This window comes from Trachypithecus francoisi, unplaced genomic scaffold, assembly GCF_009764315.1.
Source record: "Trachypithecus francoisi isolate TF-2019V2 unplaced genomic scaffold, Tfra_2.0 Contig01579, whole genome shotgun sequence".
Classification (NCBI taxonomy): Eukaryota; Metazoa; Chordata; class Mammalia; order Primates; family Cercopithecidae; genus Trachypithecus; species Trachypithecus francoisi.
Window position 1 is genome coordinate 5,712,847 of NW_022681442.1, and position 25,404 is coordinate 5,738,250.

At 45.6% G+C, this 25,404-nt stretch overlaps 2 protein-coding genes across 4 annotated transcripts in view; one reads left to right on the forward strand and one right to left on the reverse strand.

The window, feature by feature from the left end:
- The first annotated feature begins 496 nt into the window (after window positions 1-496).
- Window positions 497-13,448, forward strand: MMP21 (matrix metallopeptidase 21). Its single transcript, XM_033179530.1, has 7 exons — window positions 497-1,757; window positions 3,192-3,726; window positions 4,749-4,888; window positions 5,144-5,285; window positions 6,923-7,180; window positions 10,686-10,858; window positions 11,418-13,448. The coding sequence occupies exons 1-7, from the start codon at window positions 1,557-1,559 to the stop codon at window positions 11,715-11,717; spliced, it is 1,749 nt and encodes a 582-aa protein (XP_033035421.1). The 5' UTR covers window positions 497-1,556; the 3' UTR covers window positions 11,718-13,448.
- A 778-nt stretch (window positions 13,449-14,226) lies between these two features.
- Window positions 14,227-25,404, reverse strand: part of EDRF1 (erythroid differentiation regulatory factor 1) — a 45,634-nt gene continuing 34,456 nt past the window's right edge. For all 3 annotated transcript variants that reach the window (XM_033179500.1, XM_033179510.1, XM_033179496.1), the window contains 3 exons: window positions 25,057-25,172; window positions 24,116-24,267; window positions 14,227-15,058 (listed from right to left, as the gene is read on the reverse strand). In XM_033179500.1, the coding sequence (XP_033035391.1) occupies window positions 14,887-15,058; window positions 24,116-24,267; window positions 25,057-25,172 (440 nt within the window). In that variant the 3' untranslated portion in view covers window positions 14,227-14,886. The remainder of the gene's footprint in view (window positions 15,059-24,115; window positions 24,268-25,056; window positions 25,173-25,404) is intronic.

Here is a 25,404-nt window from a genome sequence, read left to right on the forward strand (position 1 = left end):
AGCCACTTCTGCTGGATGCTCTGCATCTGGTCAGGAGTTGAGGGAAGAAATCACAGAGAATACGAGGGTGGTCTTAGAGTTCAGGCCTGCAAGTGGCACACATCACTCTATCCATTTTTTTCCCACCTTTTGAAACAGGGTCTCATTCTGTCATCCAAGTTGTGCAGTGGCATGATCTCGACTCATTTCAGCCTCAGCCTCCTGGGTTCAAGTGATCCTCTAGCCTCAGCTCCCCCATGTAACTGGAACTGTTGGCACGCATGCCACCACACCTGGCTAGTTTTTGTATTTTTAGTAGAGATGGGGTTTCACCATGGTGCCCAGGCTGGTCTTGAACTCTTGCTGGTCTTGAACTCCTGTATTCAAGCAATCCACCCCCTTGGCTTCCTAAAGTGTTGAGATTATAGGTGTGAGCCACCACATCCGGCCCATGCCGAGCTAATTTTTAAACATTTTTTGGTAGAAATGAGGTCTCACTGTGTTGCCCTGGCTGGTCTCAAACTCCTGGTCTCAGTCCTCCTGCCTCAGCCTCCCATAACGCTGGGATTATGGGTCTGAGCCACTGCACCTGGTCTCTCCATATTTCTATGATTCTCCATATTCCCATGGACAGCTGTGGCCCAGTCAGTCTGCACTCTCTGGAGGATGTCTGCTCAAATAAAAGCCCAGTTCAGGGAAGGTTCTGTCTTCAGGATCCCAGAAAAACTTGAGGCTTCTCCATGAGGGGAAAGTGAGTGGGCCGAGGTGATTCTAGTTTATCCTCGTATACAAATCTCTACCCACAGAATGGGACACTGTGCAGTCATTAACTGGAACGATAAATACTTACATTCAGAAATAGAAAAGTGCCTGTAACATTGTGCTGACTTGAAAGGAATAGAGAATAGAGTTCATGTAAAATGAGAGACACACACAAATACTTCTCTAGGCACCTGTGCATATGTATCTGCAAGAATGTTCACTGAAATGTCACCACCAGAATCACAGAATTTCTTCTTCATTCTCAGTACTTTTACAATTTATACTATTTACTGAGAAGATCTCCTTTATATAAAGAGAAACAAAAAGAAGAAAAGCCACACAAAAAAAGTCTGAGAAACAAACTAAAACTCTCCAAACCCCAGTTCACCAAGAAAAAAAAAAGCGACCCAAACTAAGCAAACTAACGGTCAGCGTTTTTAAACTCAGGCTCAGATCTGAGAGGCACGTTGTTAGGGGTGCAGTCTCATGCCTCTGTTAATTCCACAGCTCATTTAGTAGCAAACTTGCCCACAGTACATCTCCATAGAAATGGAACCCACAGGCACTGGCAATTGTAGGATGTCATTACCCGAGGAGGTGGCAAACTCCGGAGGCTGAGAGGAGTTCTCACACCAACAAGAAAGGTGAGCCTGGGGTCTTCAAAGGCAGCACGCCCATGGCCTGCCACGTGGCCTCCTAGTGGGCACACTTCAGGGCTGGGTGAGAAATGCTTGGAAACCTGGGTGCTCCCTCCTGAGTGGCTTATAAAAGCCACCCTAGGTTCTGCTCCTTAAGGAGAGGTGACGGGGACGGGGATGAAGCAGGCAGGGAGGGCAAGGGTTCAGACCAGGCCAATGCTCGCCGCCTCCATCTTCCGTCCGACACTGCTGCTCTGCTGCCTGGCTGCTCCCTGGTCCACCCAGCCTGAGAGCCTCTTCCACAGCCGGGACCGCTCGGACCTGGAGCCATCCCCACTGCGCCAGGCCAAGCCCATTGCTGACCTCCACGCTGCTCAGGTAGGAGGAAGCTGGAAGAATAGCAACACCCCCAGGCACACACACGTGCACACAGGCACATGCACATGCTCGCACAGGCACAGGCACGTGCACACGCACGCATAGGCACATGCACATGCACGCACAGGCACAGGCACGTGCACATGCACATGCACGCACAGGCACAGGCACGTGCACACGCACGCATAGGCATATGCACATGCACGCACAGGCACAGGCCAGGATGCCGACTGTGCAGAGGCAGAGGGGCCACACAGGCTGGGCTGGGAGGGAGGAGTGGCTCCTATTGAACAACCATGAATCCATGCTTAATCTGATTTGACAACCGCACAGGTCAGCCCTAGTGAGAGAGAAATGTCCATGCCCAGACAACAGACTGAAATGCCAAGTGGCTTTCCAAAGGCAAGCATGTGAAACTGTAGTGTCCAAGGCACTGTCCGAAGGTTTTCTGTGGCTGCTCACCATGCCAGTCTCTGGATGTAGAGAAGGGGACAGCCCTGCAAGGTTCCCCAACACCGCAATAGTGAGGATCCTAACAGAGCTGTCTGGGGTGGCATCTGTGGACTTCACTTGAGTCTGTGGTGAAGCACCCGGAGGTCCAATGCAGCCGATCCCCTCCTCCAGAGAGTCGTGGTTGGGGGCAGGGAGTGGACCCATGAAACCCCTTGACCTGCCCTGGCACTTGGTCCTGTGGTCACCATAGGCCAGGAGCTGATGCTCAGGGTCAAGTCCAAGCCCCAGCTCCCATGGTGCCCCAGAGGCCAGGGCAGAGAACAGGACAGCCGCCCTGGAGCCAGGCCCTCAGCACCATGGAGGCCGCGGACCTCGCTCTCTCTGTGCGGCCATGAGGAAGCCCCCGGGTCCTCAGACCTAACCACTGCCAAGCCCCTCAGTTCGAATTCCCAGCTCTCAGGACATGCCTCACCATGGCCTTCTCTGCGGTGTGGCCACGCCCGGCCTGCCTTGGCAGCCCCACCTGCCCCCCACGACCTGCCCCCCATGGCCTCGGGGAGCGTCTTCCTTCCCCCTGCCCCGACCTCTTACCTCCTCCCGGCACTCGCCCAGCCCGCTGCCCAGGTCTCCTGCTCCTCGGGCCCTGGGGCGCCTCTGACTCAGCCTGGTGCCCATCCAGGGCCCACACTCAGGACGGCGCCCAGGACTCGCTCCCTCTCTCCTGTCTACCTCTCTCCTGTCTACCTCTCTCCTGACTCTGTCTCTCACTGCTGTTCTCTCTGTATCTCTCTGTCTATTTCTATTGCTATCTTCATCTGTTTCTCCCTGGCTGTCTCTCTGCTTCTGTCTGTCTCTATCTTTGTCTCTCTGTCTGTCTCCGTGTCTCTCCCCATGTCTTTGTCTCTCTAGACCCAGGGGCAGGGCAGCCCGGGAGGGCCCGGACCGAGGCGGCCCAGATTAGGGTGCCTTTCTCTCCCACAGCGGTTCCTGTCCAGATACGGCTGGTCGGGGCTGCGGGCGGCCTGGGGGCCCAGTCTCGAGGGGCCGTCGGAGACCCCCGAGGGCGCCGCCCTGGCCGCGGCGGTGCGCAGGTTCCAGCGGGCGAACGCGCTGCCGGCCAGTGGGGAGCTGGACGCGGCCACCCTGGCGGCCATGAACCGGCCCCGCTGCGGGGTCCCCGACACGCGCCCACCGCCCCCCGTCGCCGCGCCTTCGCCCCCTGGCCCGCCCCCCAGAGCCCGCTCCAGGCGCTCCCCGCGGGCGCCGCTGTCCGTGTCCCGGCGGGGTTGGCAGCCCCGGGGCTCCCCCGACGGCGGGGCCGCCCGGGCCTTCTCCAAGAGGACGCTGAGCTGGAGGCTGCTGGGCGAGGCCCTGAGCAGCCAACTGTCCGCGGCCGAGCAGCGGCGCATCGTGGCGCTGGCCTTCAGGATGTGGAGCGAGGTGACGCCGCTGAATTTCCGCGAGGACCTGGCCTCCCCCGGGGCCGCCGTCGACATCAAGCTGGGCTTTGGGAGAGGTAAGAGCGCCCCGGGCTCCTGGCCTTCCCGCCCCCGTCCCTTGGGGACCCCGGCGCACCTACCCCCATCTCGGCCACCTGCAGAATAGGGGGCTAAGCCCTCCCGGCCTGTCCCAGGCGCACCTGTCAGCAGGCAGAAGCCTCCGGTCAGCGTCGTCTTGTCAGAATCATGGTCCCCCCGCAGAGAACCCTGTGTGGCCTATGGGGACACTACGGCCGGCCCTGGGCGCAGGCTGCTGCCCGGGCTGCTTCTCAACGTCCCACTCGGCTCCCTGCCTGTGCCTCCAGCTTCCCTAGGAAGCAGCAGCCGGGGCCTCGGGACAGGGCGGGGTCAGGCACAGGTGCCACCACCTCCCCCGTACAAATGGACAAATGCGGGACAAAACACCTTGGACATCTGGCAACAGAAGTGTTTTTAAGGGGCAGACCCAGCAGAAGAGGTGACCACTGCCACCTGGAATTGGGTGCTGGCGCCCACAGGAATCAGGTCTTGGTCTAGACTCAAGGATGGCTGGGATCTGGGATGCCCAGAAAAAGGCACCCAGAATGGAGAGTGGATGAGGGCGTGGAAGTGGTCAGAGACAAGCAGCAAGTAGACAAGCCGCTTTTCAGCCCCATTGGTGACCCGGGGGTGCTCAGGGCTGTCTTCTGGTCTCACTGGGTTAATGTCCCACGGTGAGAAGTACAGGGACACAGTTGGCTGAAAAAGACAAATTTTAAGCAACCCGGCTTCCAGTATTTCATGACCTCCGCAGAGGCGAGGATCCAGCCTTTTTGCCATCTTCCCAGCCCCCCTCTGCTCTGCTCCCAGGCACTTGGTGCCTGCTGGTCTCTGACTGTCTCTGACAGTAAACACAGTTTATAAACAAACCGCCTCCCACCCTCCTCACATTGAGGACTTAATCCAGGAGCTGTCGCTCTGTCTGCCTCTGCTGCCGGTTCCTGGAGGCTGGGGACCCCCAAGGTGAGGAGTCTGTATGTGGGGCACTCATCCTGCACCGGGACCTTGTCCCCCTCGCCAGGCCGGCACCTGGGCTGTCCGCGGGCCTTCGATGGGAGCGGGCAGGAGTTTGCACATGCCTGGCGCCTAGGTGACATTCACTTTGACGACGACGAACACTTCACGCCTCCCACCAGTGACGTGGGCATCAGCCTTCTCAAGGTGGGTGGTCCTGAGCCGCTCGTGTTGGTAAGACACCAGCAGTGCTCGTGGGCCGATGTCCAAAAAGTCCAAGCTTTTCCCATGTAGCATCGGCATGCTCTGAGGAGGTGAATCTGTGTCTGACGACGGCTCCCCAGTTCCACTGGTGCTCCCCTCTTCACAAGCACCGCTCCTCTCGAAACAGGCCTACGTCTGTTACGCAGGGATCCATCGCCCAGGCTTCACCTAGCGCCCATGGTGTGTGTCCCCTTCTAGGTGGCCGTCCATGAAATTGGCCATGTCCTGGGCTTGCCTCACACCTACAGGACGGGATCCATAATGCAACCAAATTACATTCCCCAGGAACCCGCCTTTGAGTTGGACTGGTCGGACAGGAAAGCAATTCAAAAGCTGTATGGTAAGACTGCTGGGGAGGGCATCCCTGAGCTGGCGGAGGACACTGTATTCCAGAGCACAGCAGGACCCTGCTCACTCCTCACCGGGAACCTGGGCCCAAGAGCACAACGTTGTGCAACTCATGTCACCCAAGGGTAGCCGTCCTCTAGCTCCCTGATGCCACTGTCTCAGTTAAAAGTGGTTCTGCCCAGTCGACAGCCAGTCCTTCCTGTGTGTCTTCCACATGCCACATGCATTTCCCGGGAGGACAGTGAACGCGGTGTTTTTCTCAACACAAGCAGGCCCCCCCACCCGTGCTATGGCATCCCCCCAGAGACGCACACACTGGAAGCCCTGGGAGTTTACTGCAATCCCCAAAAAACTGAGTTTAGCCTGGCCAGGATAAGCTCTAATCTCTATTTAAAATCGTTCAGGCCAAATGTTCTAGTGGTTGATTAAAGTGGTTAGTGATTTAACACCGAGGCCCAAGGGAATAAAGCTGTCCTCCTCTTTTCCATTCAGAGGTCCCTAGGCTGGGCACAGTGGTTCACGCCTGTAATCCCAGCACTTTGGGAGGCCAAGGTGGGCGGATCCTTGATGTCAAAAGTTCAAGACCAGCCTGGCCAACATGTTGAAACCCTGTCTCTACCATAAATACAAAACTTAGCCAGACGTGGTGGCACACGCCTGTAATCCCAGCTACTTGGGAGGCTGAAGCAGGAGAATTGCTTTAACTCATGAGGTGGAGGTTGCAGTGAGCCAAGATTGCACCACTGCACTCCAGCCTAGGTGACAGAAGGAGACTCTGTCTTGAAAAAAAAAAGTCCCTAACAGAGACCATCCCATTTCTGTTCTCACATCCCCCCGTTCTCAGCACTGTGTGTCTTTGGAGACAACAACAGTCAGGACACACGGACTTGCCCCAGTGGAAATCTTACTTTTACATGAGCCCAGAATCAAACTTCTTCCCACTAATGAAGTCAAAGTACCGTCAAGGCGTCAAGGGAGGCATTCACTAGCTATATTTAGGGTGGTCAACCATACATAACTTTGCATCCAAATTGAGATGCTTCTGAGAGGGGCCTGGGACACTGTGAAGAATGAAGCCACAATGTGCCTGTGAACCAGGACTGTAGCAGGCAGCTTGGCACCCCCAGCTCCCTCTGTTCACCACCTCAATCTTTTTTTTTTTTTTTTCAAGATAGGGTCTCACTCTATTGCCCAGGCTGGAGTATAGTGGACTGATCTCACTCATTGCAGCCTCAACTTCTCAGGCTCAAGCAATCCTCCCACCTCAGCCTCCCAAGTAGCCTGTGCCAAGGGACCACAGGCACGGGTCACCATACCCGGCTAATTTTTGATGTATGTGTATGTGTGTATGTATAGATATAAATATATATATATATATTTTTTTTTTGTAGACACTGGGTGTCACCATGTTGCCCCGGCTGGTCTTGAACTCAAGCAATCCTCCTGCCTCAGTCTCCCAAGATGCTGGGATTACAGGCAGGTGCCACTGCACCTGGCCTCACTTCAGTCTTACATGGGGTCTTACTTTAAGGTGTTTTTATAGAAAGCCCCAGCTTTGCAACTGTCTTCATTCAAGTCACACATGAAAATAGGTTTCTGTACCATGTGACAAGTGACTTTTTTTTTAAGGCTCCTGTGAGGGATCATTCGATACTGCATTTGACTGGATTCGCAAAGAGAGAAACCAATACGGAGAGGCGATGGTGAGATTCAGCACGTATTTCTTCCGCAACAGCTGGTACTGGCTTTATGAAAATCAAAACAATAGGACACGCTATGGGGACCCTATCGAAATCCTCGCTGGCTGGCATGGAGTCCCAGCGCGCAACATAGATGCCTTTGTTCACATCTGGACGTGGAAAAGAGATGAACGTTACTTTTTTCGAGGTACAGATTCTTCATGGATGGTTCAATTTCTCTCATTAAATGAATGCACTCAGAAGGAATGTCTTGAGCCCCTACCAAGGAATCTGTTGTAATGCTCTCCTCATTACTTGCTTAATTTTTATCTGCTCCATCAGACTGGAAGCTCTGAGGGCACAAGGATTAGGTTCTATTCTGGTTTTTTGTTTGTTTGTTTCTGAGACAGAGTTTCACTGTTACCCAGGTTGGAGTGCACAATCATAGCTCACTACAGCCTCGACCTCCTGGGCTCAAGTGCTGTTCCCACCTCAGCCTCCTGAGTAGCTGGGACCACAGGCACACACTACTACACTTGGCTTAATTAAAATAACTTTTTTTTTTTTTTTGGAGAGATGGAGTCTCACTGTGTTGCCCAGGCTAGTCTTGAACTCCTGGCTTCAAGCCGTCTTCCCACCTTGGCCTCTCAAAGTGTTGGGATTACAGGTGTGAACCACTGCACCCAGCCCCTGATCTTTTTAAGAAGGCACTAAGTCACCGAATGAGTGAATGAACTCTACTAGGTACTAAGGTGGCTGCCAAAAAACTGGAAGAAAGGGCCCTGCCCTGCAGTTTTAATCTGGTTCTGGTGGGAAGAAAAAAATCCCTTGGACATCTAGCAACAGAAGTGTTTTCAAGGGGCAGACCGAGCAGAAGAGGTGACCACTGCCACCTGGAATTGGGTGCTGGCACCCCAGGAATCAGGTCTTAGCCTAGACTCAAGGATGGGTGGGATCTGGGATGCCCAGAAAAAGGCACCCAGAGTGGAGAGTGGATGAGGGCGTGGAAATGGTCAGAGACAAGCAGCAGAAGCAAAGCCGTGGGGCTGGGAGTGAAAAAGCCACAGAGCTGTGAGACTCGGGTCCACCAAAGCTGGCGACAGACTTACCCGGGATGAGGTCAGGCTAGAAAGGCAGGCTGGCCCAACCGCAGAGGGCCTCCAATGCCAGGGTCGGGGCTGGACTTCGCTGAGCAGGCCATGAGCCATCCATGGCGACTGCTCAACAGGGAAGGTCAGTGTTTTGCTGGAAGACAGAAACTGATGTGGTGGAGTCTGGGGGGTCATGGGGAACACACAAAGAAAGGCAGGTCTGGGACTCTTGCTACCGCTGCTCCTTACTCACACCCGGTCTCATCCAGTATCCTGGGCCCGGTGCATGAGGCACGCTGCCTTTGCAAAACCAGACAGCACAGAGTCCGATCATAAACATGATTTTGTGGTCACTGCTTTTTCCTTCCCCTTTCCTACCCAGAGACAAGCTGTATAGCCCCTCCGCCTGAATCCTGGTAATATAACCATGGGGCTTTCAATTGCTCAAAAAGACTTAACAAGGCAGGAGCCAAATGGAATGAACTTTATATGCCAATTTTACCATAAGGATCCTGTATATAAATTTGGTCTCAGTTTTCCTTCATATCACACAAAGGAAGAATTAGTTCAGTTACATAAAGAAATCGCCTTACAGCTGACTTTTTTTAGTTCAGGTCTTTCAGAGTTGGAAGCACATCTCTCAGGGTTTTAAGAAGCTGCAAACCAGACTTTATGCTGGCAACACTCAAAGAATCTTAATTACAGATTTAGGTCATCATAGGGTAACTACTACAATACAGCTGTATTTTACTCTTGGAGCTTTAAAAACATCTTAATTTGGCCGGGCGCGGTGGCTCAAGCCTGTAATCCCAGCACTTTGGGAGGCCGAGACGGGTGGATCACGAGGTCAGGAGATCGAGACCATCCTGGCTAACACAGTGAAACCCCGTCTCTACTAAAAATACAAAAAAACTAGCCGGGCGAGGTGGCGGGCGCCTGTAGTCCCAGCTACTCGGGAGGCTGAGGCAGGAGAATGGCGTAAACCCGGGAGGCGGAGCTTGCAGTGAGCTGAGATCCGGCCACTGCACTCCAGTCCGGGCGACAGAGCGAGACTCCGCCTCAAAAAAAAAAAAAAAAAAAAAATCTTAATTTGGCCGGGTGCGGTGGCTCACGCCTGTAATCCCAGCACTTTGGGAGGCCGAGATGGGCGGATCACGAGGTCAGGAGATTGAGACCATCCTGTCTAACACGGTGAAACCCCGTCTCTACTAAAAATACAAAAAATGAGGCTGAGGCAGGAGAATGGCGTGAACCCAGGAGGCGGAGCTTGCAGTGAGTGGAGATCGCGCCACCGCACTCCAGCCTGGGCGACAGAGCGAGACTCCATCTCAAAAAAAAAAAAAAAAAAAAAATCTTAATTTGGCCGGGCGCTGTGGCTCAAGCCTGTAATCCCAGCACTTTGGGAGGCCAAGGCGGGTGGATCACGAGGTCAGGAGATCGAGACCATCCTGGTTAACAAGGTGAAACCCCGTCTCCACTAAAAATACAAAAAACTAGCTGGGCGAGGTGGCGGGCGCCTGTAGTCCCAGCTACTCAGAGGCTGAGGTGGGAGAATGGCGTGAACCCGGGAGGCGGAGCTTGCAGTGAGCCGAGATTGTGCCACTGCACTCCAGCCTGGGCAACACAGCGAGACTCCGTCTCAAAAAAAAAAAAAAAATCTTAATTTGTTATGAATAATTTGGATTAAAAGAAATTCCTGTTAGAGTGAACTGCATCTCTAACTGGACATACGTCACATTGTTCTTAATAGTGAACTTTTCCAAGTATATTAAATATTTGGTTGCTAAGGAACGTACGGCTTGGGGTGTTCTGTGAGCTGTGAACACCAAATGATCTGAGTGGATTTAGTCTATTCCGTTGGCAAGATACCAAATATTCAGGATTAGGAACTAACAAGAAGAGGCTAAAATAAACTCCTACTGATTTAGAGCATGAAATGAGTGTTTGAACTCTGAAACAAAATGGAGCAAAGTTCCATTTCATAGGACAGTGGGCAGCCTCTCCGGAGTGGAATCTGAGAGTCCTGGCTTGCATTCCTGGCTCAGCCTAGGCGGTCTTCAGCTCTCCAGTGTCCTTACTGGTAAGGTGGGCGTGGTGGTGGGACTAGAGGACTCTCAGACACTCAAGGTATAATCCAATCATAAGGATCATGATTTCTTCAGTAACAAGAGGGCTTATATTGATTAGGATAGGAAAGTGATTCCAAGCCTTGGGCCACTAACATTAAAAGGAACATCTTCAGACTGTAAAGGAAGAAGAAAAAAAATTAAGATACTAAGGTAAAAAAGACAGGATTTTTGCTGTTTTGTTTTTGCTTTTGATGAGGGCCGGGAGGATGACGTTCATGGGGCGGGGTTTCCTTTTGCTGTGAAAGGCAACCAACATTCCAACTGCAGCAGTGACGTCGAGAAAAATGCACTTCCTGGGTTAAATGTAGGAGTAATTCAAGACCTGGGAAATCGCGGAGTGGAGGCTTCACTCAGACGCCGAAAGCCCTGCTTTCTCCTAGAATCATGGCAACACATTGTACAGGATTGGCTGAGACCTAGATTGAAAACTGTCCTCTTTGTCACGTGATTTAATAGTAATAAACCATATGCACGTATTTTGTTTGGCTCTCAGGAAATCAATACTGGAGATATGACAGTGACAAGGATCAGGCCCTTACAGAAGATGAACAAGGAAAAAGCTATCCCAAATTGATTTCAGAAGGATTTCCTGGCATCCCAAGTCCCCTAGACACAGCCTTTTATGACCGAAGACAGAAGTTAATTTACTTCTTCAAGGAGTCCCTTGTAAGTAGAAGGCTCTTCAGCCTAGCAATGCTTCTGTCATCCCTAATAGAGATTGGTCAGATGATCAAGTTCGTATTTAAAAGCTGTACTTGGCCTGCCACAGTGGCACATGCCTGTCATCCCAGCACTTTGGGAGGCCAAGGTGGGCGGATGGCTCAAGTCCAGGAGTTTGAGACCCGTCTGGACAACATGGCGAAACCCATGTTTCGGTCTCAACAAAAACTACAGAAATCACCCAGGTGTGTGGCGCGTGCCGGCGCTCCCAGCTGCCCGGGAGGCTGAGACGGGAGGCTCACTTGAGCCTGGGAGGTCGAGGCTGCAGTGAGCTGTGATTGCACCACGGCACTCCAGTCCATCTGAGCAAGAGTGAGACCGGGCCCAGAAAAAACCCAAAAAACTTGTACTCACTTCAGATCTAAATAGCGATGGCAGAGCATGATGGAAAATTAAGAAGTTCAAGTCTAAAGAATTTGGTACAAAGTCTTGCCTCGTTGTTATAAATTAACCTAAAAATATTAATGATTTTCAGAAGAGCCAGTCTATCTTATTTGCTTTGCAGGTATTTGCATTTGATGTCAACAGAAATCGAGTGCTTAATTCTTATCCAAAGAAGATTACGGAAGTGTTTCCAGCAATAATACCACAAAACCATCCTTTCAGAAATATAGATTCCGCTTATTACTCCTATGCATACAACTCCATTTTCTTTTTCAAAGGCAATGCATACTGGAAGGTAGTTAATGACAAGGACAAACAACAGAATTCCTGGCTTCCTGCTAATGGCTTATTTCCTAAGAAGTTTATTTCAGAGAAGTGGTTTGATGTTTGTGATGTCCATATCTCCACACTGAACATGTAATAAGAAAAAGGGGGAAATGGAGAGTCATAGGATTTCGCTAAGAGAAAAATTCTGATATTGTTTACAAAGAAAACCAGAGTTTCAGTAGCTAAAGCAAATATGGTACTGTAAGTTAAAACCCAATGGGAAAAGCCTTAGTTGAACTTTTAAAATACTTGAGTTAAAAATCAATTGCTCAGGGAAAACATAATTCATAACCTAGAAAGGTTAAAAAAAACAACAACCCAAAAACTAAGCATCCAGTGATCTTTGCCTGCTTTCTACTCTGTGGCGCTCCGCCCATCCCAACTGCTTGCCCACCTGATTAATGGGAGTTGGAAGGGCGGCCAGAGTCCTGGGTCAAGCTATCAAGGAAGGAGATGGCACGGAGATGATTTTACTGAGGGATGTAATGGGAAAGTCATGGGATTCAAACGGATTGCCCTCCACAGTCCCTGTCAGAATGACATTTCTCTAAAGACAGTGTACAAAAGGTTTTCATGTTTATTTCTCTCTTGATCTTCACAGCTCTGTCAGTGTGGCAGGATGGATGCTACTGTACACATTTCCAGTCACATTAGCCAAAGTTCATCTGTTGTATCTGCCAAAAGTCAAACCCAGTAGTAGCTCTGGGCCTGCATCTCCAAATCCCAGCCCAGGGCCCTCTGCACTTCCTCTGTGTCACTGTGGTGGTCTCAGGCCCTGAAATGAGCTGTACCCTCTTGTTTGAAAACACAGGCCTGCAACCCAAATGGTCCAGAACAGAACAGCTTTGCTGGTTCACTATAATTCATTTAGTGTTCTCTCCTACCACTTTATATGACAGTTTACTTAGGTTCTAAAGACCAGACTACCAAAAGGAGACTCTTGAAGCTAGCTGGATAATTTTATTTTTCCAATATCAGTTATATCTAGGATAGGCAGTATATCCCTTCAACTTTTACATAATATGGCTATTAACTCTTAACCCAAACGAAAACCCAATGGCATTTGTAATGATGTGAACAAAACCTGAAATTAACTGAAATGGATTCAGTAGCCTCCATGATCACGCCACAGATACGAATAGCAGAAACACAGGTACTTCAGAAAATTTTAAGTTAAAAACAGCAAATTACAAATATATTTTATAGGGATCTTTATTCCCCCCGTAGGAACTTTCATGTTATTGCTCTGACAAAGGAAGATAACTAGAATTTATTCTTAAGAAAAAATTCTCCTGTTGACTGAAAGCTTGTTTCAGCCAAAGAGGGGGCAGGAGGAAAGATCAGCACCTCTCAGGCCCCAGACCCCAGCTCAGTCCTGCCTGAGCAGGAACATGCTTTTGAATTCACTAACCCAAAAGATGGTATATCATCTTTGATCATAATCAACAGAAGTGTCTAGGTTTATCTAGCAGGGTGAAGATAGTTTTATTATGTGTGTGCACTTGCTACAGGGGGAAACAGAATGACACCGGTCCTGAAATGAACCATTGCTGAATCTGTACAACTGCTTTACAATTTAGAATTCAGGCAAAACTTGAAATGTTTCAGGGATTAATTTTTGCAAACTGACACAAATCTGTTCCAAGAAAAATGCAAACTAAGTAAACAACAACTAAGTGGACAAATGGCAAGAGAGAATTCTGCTAAGCTATGATGGATGTTAACTCACTGTCAATGGGCTGGGTGTGATGGCTCACACCTGTAACCCCAGCACTTTTGGAGGCCGAGGCAGGTGGATCCCTTGAGCTCAGGAGTTCGAGACCAGCGTGGGCAACATAGGAAAATGCTGTCTCTACTAAAAATACAAAAAATGAACCAGGCGTGGTGGTGCACACCTGTAGTCACAGCTACTTGGGAGGCTGAGGTGGGAGGATCCCTTAAGCCTAGGAAGCAGAGGTTGCAGTGAGCCGAGATTGTGCCACTGCACTCCAGCCTGGGTGACAGTAAGACCCTGTCTCAAAACAAACAAAAAAATCTCAGCCAATGAAAACACCTGAAAATCTCTGTAAAAGAGAAAAAAGTCTCTTTTACATCATAGCTTTGTAAAAATTTGGCTTAAAACCAGTTATTCCAAACAATTTTCTAGTATAGTTGGAATTCCTTCAGAGGTCTGGCTGGTGTGGGAGGGGCTTCTGGCCACCGTGGAGGGCCTGCAGGCAGCTAGCGCAATCTCCAGCGCACCTGCCCCCAGGCCTAGGCAGCAGACCTACCCACAATGGTGTCATGCACAGGAGTCCAGACATTCACCTCACCTCGAAAGAGCCTGTTTTATCTGTTACACTGCCTTGAAATTGAAAGTATGAATTATGAACAAAAACAGCCTTGTGCACTGTAGCCATTACAAATAACAGGGGATGTTTGTGTGTGTGTAACTGGACAAGAGCCACGTAGCAGCAGCAATAAGTAAAATATTCTAGGGAGAATTTAGTGGACAGCAGAATTTTACTTTTAATGTTTTGAGCTTTGCTTTGTAAAGTTTATTAATTTTAGACTGAGTTCAACTCAAAACTCAATGTGAAGAATGAAAACTGGAAAAATACAAAGACATTTTAAATAAATAGTTTATTTATTCAAAATAGTTTTCTTACCTTATTCACAGTTTCAAGTTTAAAATGAAAACAAGGGGTAGTACCTGCTCTTGATCGACTGTCATTTAAAGTCAAAAGTGAACCCTTTCAGAACATGCATTAAATACAGCAATTGCACAACAGCTAGTCTTTGAAAAATCCTGCACTGAAGCTTATGAAGAACACAACTTTTTCCTGGGCAATTTAAAAGGAAACACTGTGGATGCACAAGTCTCCTTAACCCACTTGAACCTGTAATGTCATTTGGATAAAAGTTCTCTCGACCAAAGTAACATTTTGTCCAAAATAATCATATCTTAGACCATGTAGCTTGACATACCGCAAAAACAGGCAAGTGTAACTGCATCACAGCAAGTCTGTGAATATTGAGGTACTATGTACTTCTTAAAGAAACAGTGGAAGCTTTAACTTTGATTCTGATGTTAGCACTTCAAGTGAAGAAGCCACAGAACTCAACCGTAATTTGTCTGTCACTTAAAATAACTCTGTGTTTCCACTGATATACCTGTTTTAAATGGATATTTCCCTATTATTTAATGAAACAAAGCACCGAATGAACAAACCGGCTCCGTGTTGAAGGCACTGACAGCGTGTCTGGGACACGGCTCTGTGCAGTCACTGAACGGCGCTGCTGCTCGCTGCACTGCCGGCCGCAAGCTGGCCCAGCAGGTGGACGATAACGTTGATTCTTTCCAGAAGAGTCGCAGTTTTATTTGCAGTTGCTCTCAAAAGCTGGGAGTAAATGTGCTTGTTGGTTTTGAGAACTGCATCATCTTCGATGTTATTGCTAGGGTTAAAAAAGACAGAGAGACAGGTAAGGGGCCAGCAATGCCTACCGACAGTTCAGAGGTCCAGGATCCCAGACAGTGACAGCCCAACAGTCACTCTTCACAGAGCAGCAGGTGTTCCTCTCCTGCCGGGTTCAGACCTGCCTTCTTCTACCTACTGCTCACGGGCCTGTTTCTACACATGTATTTCAACACATCAATGAAATCCAGTACTCGTTCCTTTTATAAACATTTGAATGCCTATTACGTACTAGGAATTGCTCTTGACCGAGAACAAAACAGGCAAAAAGAAGCCCCTGACTTATGGAACTTGCATTCTATTAAGGTAGGAGTTTGGGGGAGGGGAGCGGAGGCACTGGGGGAAACCACAGTAAACAAGAGAGTGACAGACGGGACAGCCATGAAGAAAACGCAGTGGAGCTGGGCGAGGGCACAGAAGGAGCTATGCGATATTTCCTCTGTTCCTCAAGCTCGGCCTAAAGCGCCTTCCTGTGTCCCAAACACACATCTGAAGCCACTGTTGGACTGCCATCTCTAGAGCTAGAACTACCTGGGGTTTAAACATGGATTCCTGAACTACAAGAACTGCTGCATCTCAGTTTACTCTAAACATGTCAGTGTAATTCTGTGTGAAGACTGCCCCTCAGCTGAGGAGTACCAGACAGTACTCTACCTTAAAACTATTTCAGTTTACAGTTTGTCCTGAAAACATTTACCCCTTATGATGGATCGGTGAATTCTATTTTTGTTACTACTGGAAAAGACTAGTAATTACGTGGCAGTTCATATCTAGCATTTTTTTTTTTTTTTTTTAATGAGTCCAGGTGCAGACCCCTGGCTCACATAACCAGGTAACAGATAACAATTCCACAACTCTTTACAGTGTCCATGACCACATCTGAGCCTTACAATACTCCCATCCCCTCAGATAGGCAAGGACTAGCATTTTTAATTTACAGATGTAAAACCTAAGGCCCAGAAGGGTTAATAGTTTGGATTAAAGTCAAAATGTCCTGTTTTCCAATTTCAAATGCTATGCTCTTTCACCTCTTCGGGGTACAAATTTTCTCCCTTCACCCAAGGGCTTGCCTCAGGCCTGCCAGACAGCAGCCAGCAGCCAGCAGTGCAGAGCTCCCTTCCCCAGGAATTCCCTTTTCTTTTATTCCTGGCTCCATTCCTCCTCCACAGGATCCCCATTGCTGCCTTTAGACATTTCTCCCCTCCAATTCCCACTTATTTTATCAGACAGATCTCTTCCTGCCTTCCCCCAACAACCACAGTACAGCAGAAGTGACTGTTGTAAATGTATCCGTCTGTAATCTGGGCCTAAGGTTGGCTGTATTTTAGTTATGCGGGGAGTTAACAGTCGTGAACCCTTTGATAACCTTATCGAAAATTTAAATGACTCTGACAGTAATCAAGGCATTAGCACTTAACAATTAGAAATGGCATTTGAAAGATGAACTATTCTTTGTGGACAATGACATCACACTGTCATTTTATTAATAGTTGGGTGCCTAAAGATAACTGATGGCTGCAGGAATCATAACCTTAAATCTTTGGATTTGTCCTAACCATAACTCTGAATCTTAAGTCTTCATCTTCCAATTTCTACAAATCATGCCTTCCTTAATGCATTCTTATCAGCAGTTTCACTGACCTATGACCCCTATTCAGAGGGCTCCATCATCTCACAGGTTTTTTTCTAAAGGGAACTAACTTACATTCTTTCATCTCCCTTTTTACTAATCTTAACCAAATATTAAATGTGCACATCTAATGGGAACAACCCACGAATCTAAAGGATCTGTTCTTAGCACTGCAGCAGAGAGCTCCCTGAATCTTCAGAGATTACTTCTACTTTTTATGGCATTTCACTATATTAAACCCCAAAGCCACCAAAATGCCAAGAGGCCTGGATCTGTGAAAGCAATGAATATTAAAATACAGTAGAAGAGTAAATTCTAAATTCAAAAAGAAAAAAGAAAAAACCTTTGGCTTAACAAACTGCTACTGCTAGAATTTCTAGCAGATCAATGCCAATGCAGTTGTCATATGATGATGAAATGCCTGCATAACCTGAAAATGAAAACAAAAATTTTTTAAACAGGTAAAATGCATCTTTCACTCTAATTCTATAGGAATCTAATAAGCTTAAGATTTTAGTTATTAAGCCTTGTTTATTTTTTTGCCAGAGGGCATGAAGTGGAAAAAGCAGTAGTCAAAAAATAAAACAAAAATTTATTTAACATGGCCTCTCATTATCTGTGGAGGATTGGTTCCAGGATCCTCCAGGAAACTAAAATCTGAGGAGGCTGGAGTACCTGATATAAGATGGTGTAGTATTTGCATTTTGGCTATGTACATCTTCCTATATACTTTAAATCATCTCTAGATTAGTTATAATACCTAATACAATGTAAATGCCATATAAATAGTTGTTATATTGCTTTTAAATTTGTATTATTTTTTATTTATTTAATATTTTCAATCTGTGGTTGGCTGAATCTGTGGATGCAGAATCCTTGGATACAGAGGGCTGACTGCATTTTCTCTTTTAGGTCTCATTCTGATTTCCCTCTATATTGCAAAAGAGAATGTTCATGTATTCACTGTGAAACAACTAAGCCTGTGGCAGAGGCTATTTTCCTCTTAACAATAAAATTATAGATGTTTTCATTTGCATATCAGTGAAAAATGAAATAAGTCAATGACTTAGTAATTAATATTTTTGTTTTGAAACTTGTCAAAGTGCTTATTTTATTAACACAGTATCACATTTAACAGTTTAATAAACCTTAAAATCAATATACATTAGCTAAATAAGACTCAATGCATCATGCATGAAAACTTTACACTAAAATAGTTTTCAGCAGAATATTAATAACCTAAATAAACAGAAGCTTAGAAAACCTTCCATTAAAATAAAAATTACTTAGGTCACACATGTGACTGTTAGTTACAAAAGATAAAACTGAAACTATTACCTATTAAATTACTCAAATGTTTGACTTTTGAAAAATCAATGAATCACTTCTTCTCATGTATCATATATTTATATTGCCACCTTGTGGAAACCAATACAAATTTTAAAAATTTACACACTGCTGTTAGAAAAAGGCAGGAATTCTTTTCAAGCCTTGTTACTATATGCACTATCAGCTCTGCCTTATGGCTCTTCAGAAAGATGGATGTCTCTGCTAAATTACAGTGAGTGTATCAACACCCGCTGCTGTGTACCACAACCAGGATATGGTACAGACACTGAGGATTAACAACCAAGTAAAAGCTCTCCTTAGACTATAGAGAATTATTCAAAAGCCTTTTTTTTTTTTTTTTTAAAGAGATGGGTTTTGCTCTGTCTCCCAGGCTGGAGTGCAGTGGTGCTGTCATAACTTGCTGTGGCCTTGAACTCCTGGGTTCATGTAATTCTCCTGCCTCAGTCTCCCAAATAGCTGGGATCACAGGTGTGAGCCATGGCACTTAGTCCAAAGGCAATTGCTGAAAGAAGTTTCTATTCATGGTGCAGAGCTGGAAAAGTCTCTGGCTCAAGCAGGGCAAACTACAAGGTGGTCATGGCTCTTCTTAAATCCATGAGAGAGGTGGGACAGCCAACCAGCCTGCAATCTAAGGAGACAGGCTGATGCAGGGAGAGAAAGGACAGTCGTTCCTTCCCCGAGGCAGATGCAGCCAGATGCCAGTAAGCATTTAGCTAAAATAGTGAATGAGTTGGTGGGGTCCAGTGAGGCTGGTGAGGAAGTGTAGGGTCTCTGTGGAGTCAGGGGGTTCACATCTTCTTATTGGCTTTTCTCCAAGGACCTCCCCAAGTTCTCACATGAAAGACCAGTGAGAATCCTGAGAGAGTGACCCTCCTGGTGTAGACCGATGGCAGGGTAACAGCAGCTGCTGTAGGAGGGACCGGCAACCCCACCTGGACCCTTCTCCTCTGTGAAACAAAAGCCTCAGTGTGGGTGGGGGAAGACAATGACCACTGTCAACCTTAGGGCATGGGTTCAAGTCAATGAACAGAGGGGAAGGGAACAGAAAAAACACTCTGGGGCATTAGGCGGGGGTGCAGGAGCAGTGGGAAGGCCACACTCCTGAGACGCAGGGACACGAACGTCTGCCTAGGCTGAGGCTTAAACAACTATGGAGTCCCTGCTAACTCCCTGCTCCCTCCTAAACAGGCGAAAAGGCACCAAAGGACCAGTGACAGTGGAATGTGGCTGGAAGAGCTGTGACAGTGTAAAGACAGATCCTCTCTAAGGTGCAAAACAAAAGAAAGACCTAGAGCTGAAGGTAGAGAAGACATTAAGAGTCACCTTCTGCAGACCTGCTCCACCCTACACACGAGGACTGCTAGGAAAACTTGAAGCCCATGGCACATGGAAGGTAACCATCACAATAAAAAAATCTCAACCACAGCTCAACTCCAGGCTAGAAAAATGAATTCCACTTCCCACACTAAAGCCCCAGCAGGGGTAAGTACAAAAAATACCAGGCAAAAAAAAATTATTTCCCTTGGTCTCTACTATCATACATAAGGTATCCAGTTTTCAACAAACAAGAGATACATGGAAGGCAAGGAAGAAACTACATACTTCCAAGAGACAGAGAATCAACAGAACCAGCTAATTATGACACAGGTGTTCGACCTATCTCATAGGTAATTTAAAAGGACTATAATTAGTATGTTCAAGACACTAATGGACAAGGTGGATGCCATGCAAGGTCAGATTGGTGATTTGAGCAGAGAGCTGGAACTGTAAGAATGAACCCCAGGGAACTGCTAGAAACGAGGAACACTGTAACAGAGACAAAGAACGCCTTCAAAAAGTTCAACTGTAGATGACACAAAACCAAGTAAGCAATCAGTGAACTTGAAGACAGTTCAATAGAAATTATCCAAACAAAATCACAAAAAGGAAAAAAGGGTGTCAAAAAAACCAGAATAGAATATCCGAGAGCTGTGGAACAACATCAAACAGTCTAACACAGGTATAATGGGCTACCGAGGAGGCGAAAGAATGGAACAGAAGAAAGAAAAATGCTGAAGCCAGGGGTAAAAGCCACCATGACACACCCAAGCCTATCATAGTCAAACTGCTGGGGGATGGGACGCCTACAGGCAAGGAGGATGCGTTTCTAACAGATGAACGAAAGGAGGAAACACAGCTGGCTTCCGGTCAGAAAACAGGCAGGCCAGAGACAATGGAGTGACATCTTTAAAGTACTGAATGAAAAGGACTGTTAACCCAGAATTCTATACTCTGCTCAAAGATCTTCCAAGACTGACAAAGGAATAAAAATTCTCTCAATTGAAAAGATAGAATTCATTGCTAGCAGAACTAGCAATGCTAAATGCTAAAAGAAGTTTTTCAGGCAGAAGAAATATGATGCTAGACAGAAACCTATACAAAAAGGTTAAGAGTACTGAAATGGAATAAATGAAGGTAAATAAAATCTCCTGTTCTCTTTAATTGCTCTTAAAGATAACTGTATAAGGTAAAAACTAGTAGCAGTGTATTATGTGTTTTATAACATACGTAAAAGTGAAACGTATAATAACAGTACAAAAGACGGGACGAGGGAATTGGGAGTCTACTGTTATAAGGTCTTTACAGTACATGTAGACCAGTATCATATTACTTGAAGGTGGCCTCTCATGAAAGATTAACGATGTATACTGCGAAATCCTAGGTCAACGGCCAAAATAATGAAAAAGTGGCAGATCATAAATCAATAGTGAAATAAAATGGAATCACAGAAACTATTCAATTAACAGAAGGCAGAGAAAGAATCATATTAAATGTGAATGGTCTAGAGACCCAATTGTAAGACTGGACTTAAAAAGCAAGACCCTTGGGCCAGGTGCAGTGTCTCATGCTTGTAATCTCAGCACTTTGGGAGTCTGAGGAAGGTGGACTGCTTGACCCAGGAGTTTGAGACCAGCCTGGGCAACATGGCAAGACCCCATCTCTACAAAAAATGAAAAAATTAGCTGGGTGTGATGGTGCACACCCGTGGTCCCAGCTTCTCTGAGAGGCTGAGGTGGGGGATTGCTTGAGCCCAGGAAGTTGAGGCTGCAGTGAGATATGATCATGCCACTGTACTCCAGCCTGAATGACAGAGTGAGGCATTGTCTCAAAAAAAAATAAACATAAAAATAAGTAAATAAAAAATAAAAAGCAAGACCCAACTATTGCCACCTACAGGAAACCCAATTTTAATATAAAAGACATACATGGAAAAAGACATTAACCAAAAGATAGCTGAGTGGCTATACTATCAAGGAGGGACATCTGTAGTAATAAGGAGGTCAGTTCTCCCAGGTATCACAATCCTATGTGTGTGTACCTAATACAGCTTCAAAAACACTTGAAACAAAACTGACAGTGCTGAGAGGAGAAACAGATAAATCCACAAGTGTAGTTGGAGACTTCAACACTCCTCGCTTGGTAGATTGATCGCAGAAGACAGAAAGTCAGTGAGAATACAGAAGACCTGAACAATACTATGAACACGCTTAGCCTAACTGACATTAACACAACGCTCTCTACCCCAAACAGCAGGACACGCAGATTTTTCAAGTACACATGGAACATGTGCCAAGACAAGTCATATTCTAGGCCATAAAACAAATCTACGCAAATGTGAAAGAAGAGAACATACACAGTTATGTCTCAGCACATAAGAGAATTCAACTAGCAAGCAATATCGAAAGATAGCTAACAAGCCCCAATATTTACAAACCAAACAGCACACTTCAAATAACAAATGGGTCAAAGGAGAAGTCTCAGGATATCAAATATTATTTTGAAACAAACGAAAGAGAAAATATACAAAAATACATGAGATGTAGCAAAAGCAGTGGTTTAGAAGAAAATTTGGGGCAGCAAATCTTATATTAAAAAGGACAAATGTCTCAAATTAGTAATCTAGGCTTCCACCTTAAGAAACTAGAAAAAGAGCAAATTAAGTCCAAAACAAGTAGAAGGGCAGAAATTGATGACATTTAAGAGAGAGAAACAATGAGGGGAAGAAACAGTCAATCAAGCCAAAAGTTGGTTCTTTGAAAAGATTGAAGAAAAAAAAATTGATAAACTTCTAGCTAGAATGACCAAGAAAAACAGAAAGAAGAAGGATTACCAATATCAGGATTAAAAGGGCTCTCATCACAAACCCCCTTAGACATTAAAAGGATAATAAGGGAAACTGTGAACCTATACATTTGACAATTTAGATGACGGACCCTCATTTATTCAAGAAAAAGACAGCCTGAGTAATACTGTATCCAAGAAAAGAAATTGAACTCACTGTTTAAAAACTTCCAACAAAGTAAACTCCAGGTTAAGATGGTTTTACTGGTAAATTCTACTACATGTTTAATGAAGACATAGTACTAATTCTGTACAATCTCTTTCAGAAAATAGAAGAGGGAACATGACCCACAGGCTTTATGAGGCCAGCACTGTTCTAATACTCAAACCAGACAAACCCATTCTAAGAAAAGTGAGCTGTAGACCACTATCCCCTATGCACAAACACAAAAATTATCAACAAAATGTCAGCAAACTGAATCCAGTAATACATAAAAAGAATACTACATCACAACAAACTGGGATTTATCCCAGGAATGCAAAGTTGGTTTAACATTTGAAGAATCAATGTAATCCATTATATTAACAGGCTAAACAAGGGAAACCATGTGGTCATCTCAACAGATGCAGTAGAAGCACTGGACACAAATTCAATATCCATTCATGATAAAAACACTCTTAGCAAATTCAGAATAGAAGAAAACATCCTCAACTTGATAAAGGCCTCTACAAAGCCCCACAGCTGATACAAGGCTTAATGGTAAAAGACTGAAAACTTTCTCCCTGAGATCCTGAGGAATTGGGGGCAGGGGCAGGGTTGACTGCAAAGGACAGCAGGAGGGAATTCTTGGAGTGATGGAACTGTTTTCTGTCATAACTGTGGTGGCAGGCACACATCCATATGCATTTGTCAAGATTTTAAGAAGTATACACCACAAAGAGTCCATTTTACTGTATATAACAACACCAAAAACAAAAAACAGACAAAAATGACCTGTACCCTAAGATATAAATTGGTAAAATATACATAAGATAACTGGTAACAATGGATGTATTAGGATAAATGATTTTCATTTCCTTTTCTCTATTTTCCAAATTTTGTTGTATGGCCAGATTGCACTTATATTTAAAAACAAGGAAGGCATATCATTTATATTACTTTCCTGATCTAGTACTTACTACTGAAATTTCAAATTAAATCAATAATGCCAAAATAACAACTTTGGCAAAAAAATGTAAGCGTAACAAGATGACCCGAGGCCACAGGAACATTTCTGCAGAGGTGTGTGCTCCTGCTTCCGTGTTCTGTCCTTTACTCTGCACTTGGCCCTGAGCATCAAAACTCCAGTCCAGGCTCTCCATTAATCACAACATTCAGAAGTGTCACTAGAAACACAGATCTTCATTCCAGGGTTATTCATCTCCCTCAGGGAAAACATTAACAACAGAGTATTTGTCCTTAGGCAGCAAGATTTCTTTCTTTTTGTAATTTCAATACATAGAAGGCTTCATGGAGAGGGTTCTTACCTAGTTTAACACGTCAAGAAGGAATACCACATAGAAGACAAGACAGAATACTATCTGTTCTTTCTTTCTTTCTTTTTTTTTTTTGAGACAGAGTCTCACTCTGTTGCCTAGGCTGGAGTGCAGTGGTGTGATTTCAGCTCACTGCAACCTCCGCCTCCTGGGTTCAAGCGATTCTCGTGCCTCAGCCTCCCCAGTGGCTACGATTAACAGGCGCACACCACCACCCCAGTTAGTTTTTGTATTGTTGGCCAGGCTGGTCTCGAACTCCTCAACTCAAGTAATCTGCCTGCCTTGGCCTCCCAAAGTCCTGGGATTACAGCTGTGAGCCAGTGTGCCTGGCCACTAACTTTCCTTTATAATGTTAGTAGAGAATATTTTTATAGGTAGGGTGCTGGGAAAGAAATTCCTACAAATAACCACTTAATTTACCTTGTTTTCTTTTTAGTTGAAGATAGCAGTTTAATGGACTGAAGGAGAAGAAATGACAACCGAGACTCAAATATACTGAGGAGTTTCATCACTTCTTCTCGATTGAGACTAGGAGAAGCATCAGCAGCTGGAGCAGCGTCACCACTCTTAGGCTAAAAACAACAACAAGTTATTTTCCTGGAGCTACCCAACAGCTGTAGTTTCATACCGTATCAAGTGATGGAACTGCAGTTTCATTAATCCAATAAATGTTTAACCCTAAACAAACAGAAAGCACACCTACGATCATTCTGATAGACTAAAACACATAATTAAAATGTTCTTGCCCACATAGGCACTTTTGTGGAAGAAATTAATCCTGACTTTCCAACATTAGACACAACACGGAAATGTATGGTACCACACAGGATTTGACCAAGCAGGGCTAGAAGAGCAATAGGTGGGTGCACCATGGGGGCTTCAGGAAGCTCTTACAACAGCAGAAGGTAACACGAATGCTGGAATGCCCAGAACATGAGCAATTCCTTCCTGAGGAGCCTGCTTAGGCCCATTCACCATTCAACTGCTCCCAGGCATTTTAATGGAAATTACAAAGGAGGGCACAGGCCTTTTCTTTTAAAACGTAAAACAAAACAAATTCCCACCAACAGCAACAACAAAACTTGAGACTTTATAATTTGCTAACTATGGTCTTGTTGAGATATACTCTTAAAAATATTTTAAAATACTTGCAAATTAAAGAAAGGAGATGAATACTTCTACTAGGCAAATATAACAAATCACTGTTAAAATGTTTCAGCACACAGCATATATATGTACATGTGTGTATATATACACACATAAAACATACACATACTCACACACATAATATGCCCACTATGTACATTCACTATGTAGCTTAAGACACACAAAAACCAAAGACAGTCATTTTCTCCATTTACCTGGCCAAATTCTTCTACAAGCTCCTTCTGGATAAGCTGGAATGCGTGCTCGGTTCTCACCATTATATCAAGAGCCCCAGATAGTGTTTTCAACTTTCCAACATTGCTATTCTGACCTAAAGTGTTAAATACAAAATGTTCATTTCTTTAATATACATCTAGAAACCCATCTAATGTTAATGTATTAATGAAAATTCAGACTTTGAAAATGCTATAAAGGAAGCTAATGAGAATCTTAATTCTTCTAAATCCAACTTCTGTTTAATAATATTCCCTTGAGAAAAATACTAAGTCTGAACAAAGCAATAAATAATCATTGCTTCCCTGCCTCACCATTTGGTTTTGTCA

Coding starts and splice junctions, on each gene's coding strand:
- MMP21 (XM_033179530.1), top strand. CDS start 1,557: ATGAAGCAGGCAGGGAGGGCAAGGGTTCAGACCAGGCCAATGCTCGCC. Junction 4,889..5,143: donor TGGGCATCAGCCTTCTCAAG/GTGGGTGGTCCT, acceptor GTCCCCTTCTAG/GTGGCCGTCCATGAAATTGG. Junction 5,286..6,922: donor AGCAATTCAAAAGCTGTATG/GTAAGACTGCTG, acceptor TTTTTTTTTAAG/GCTCCTGTGAGGGATCATTC.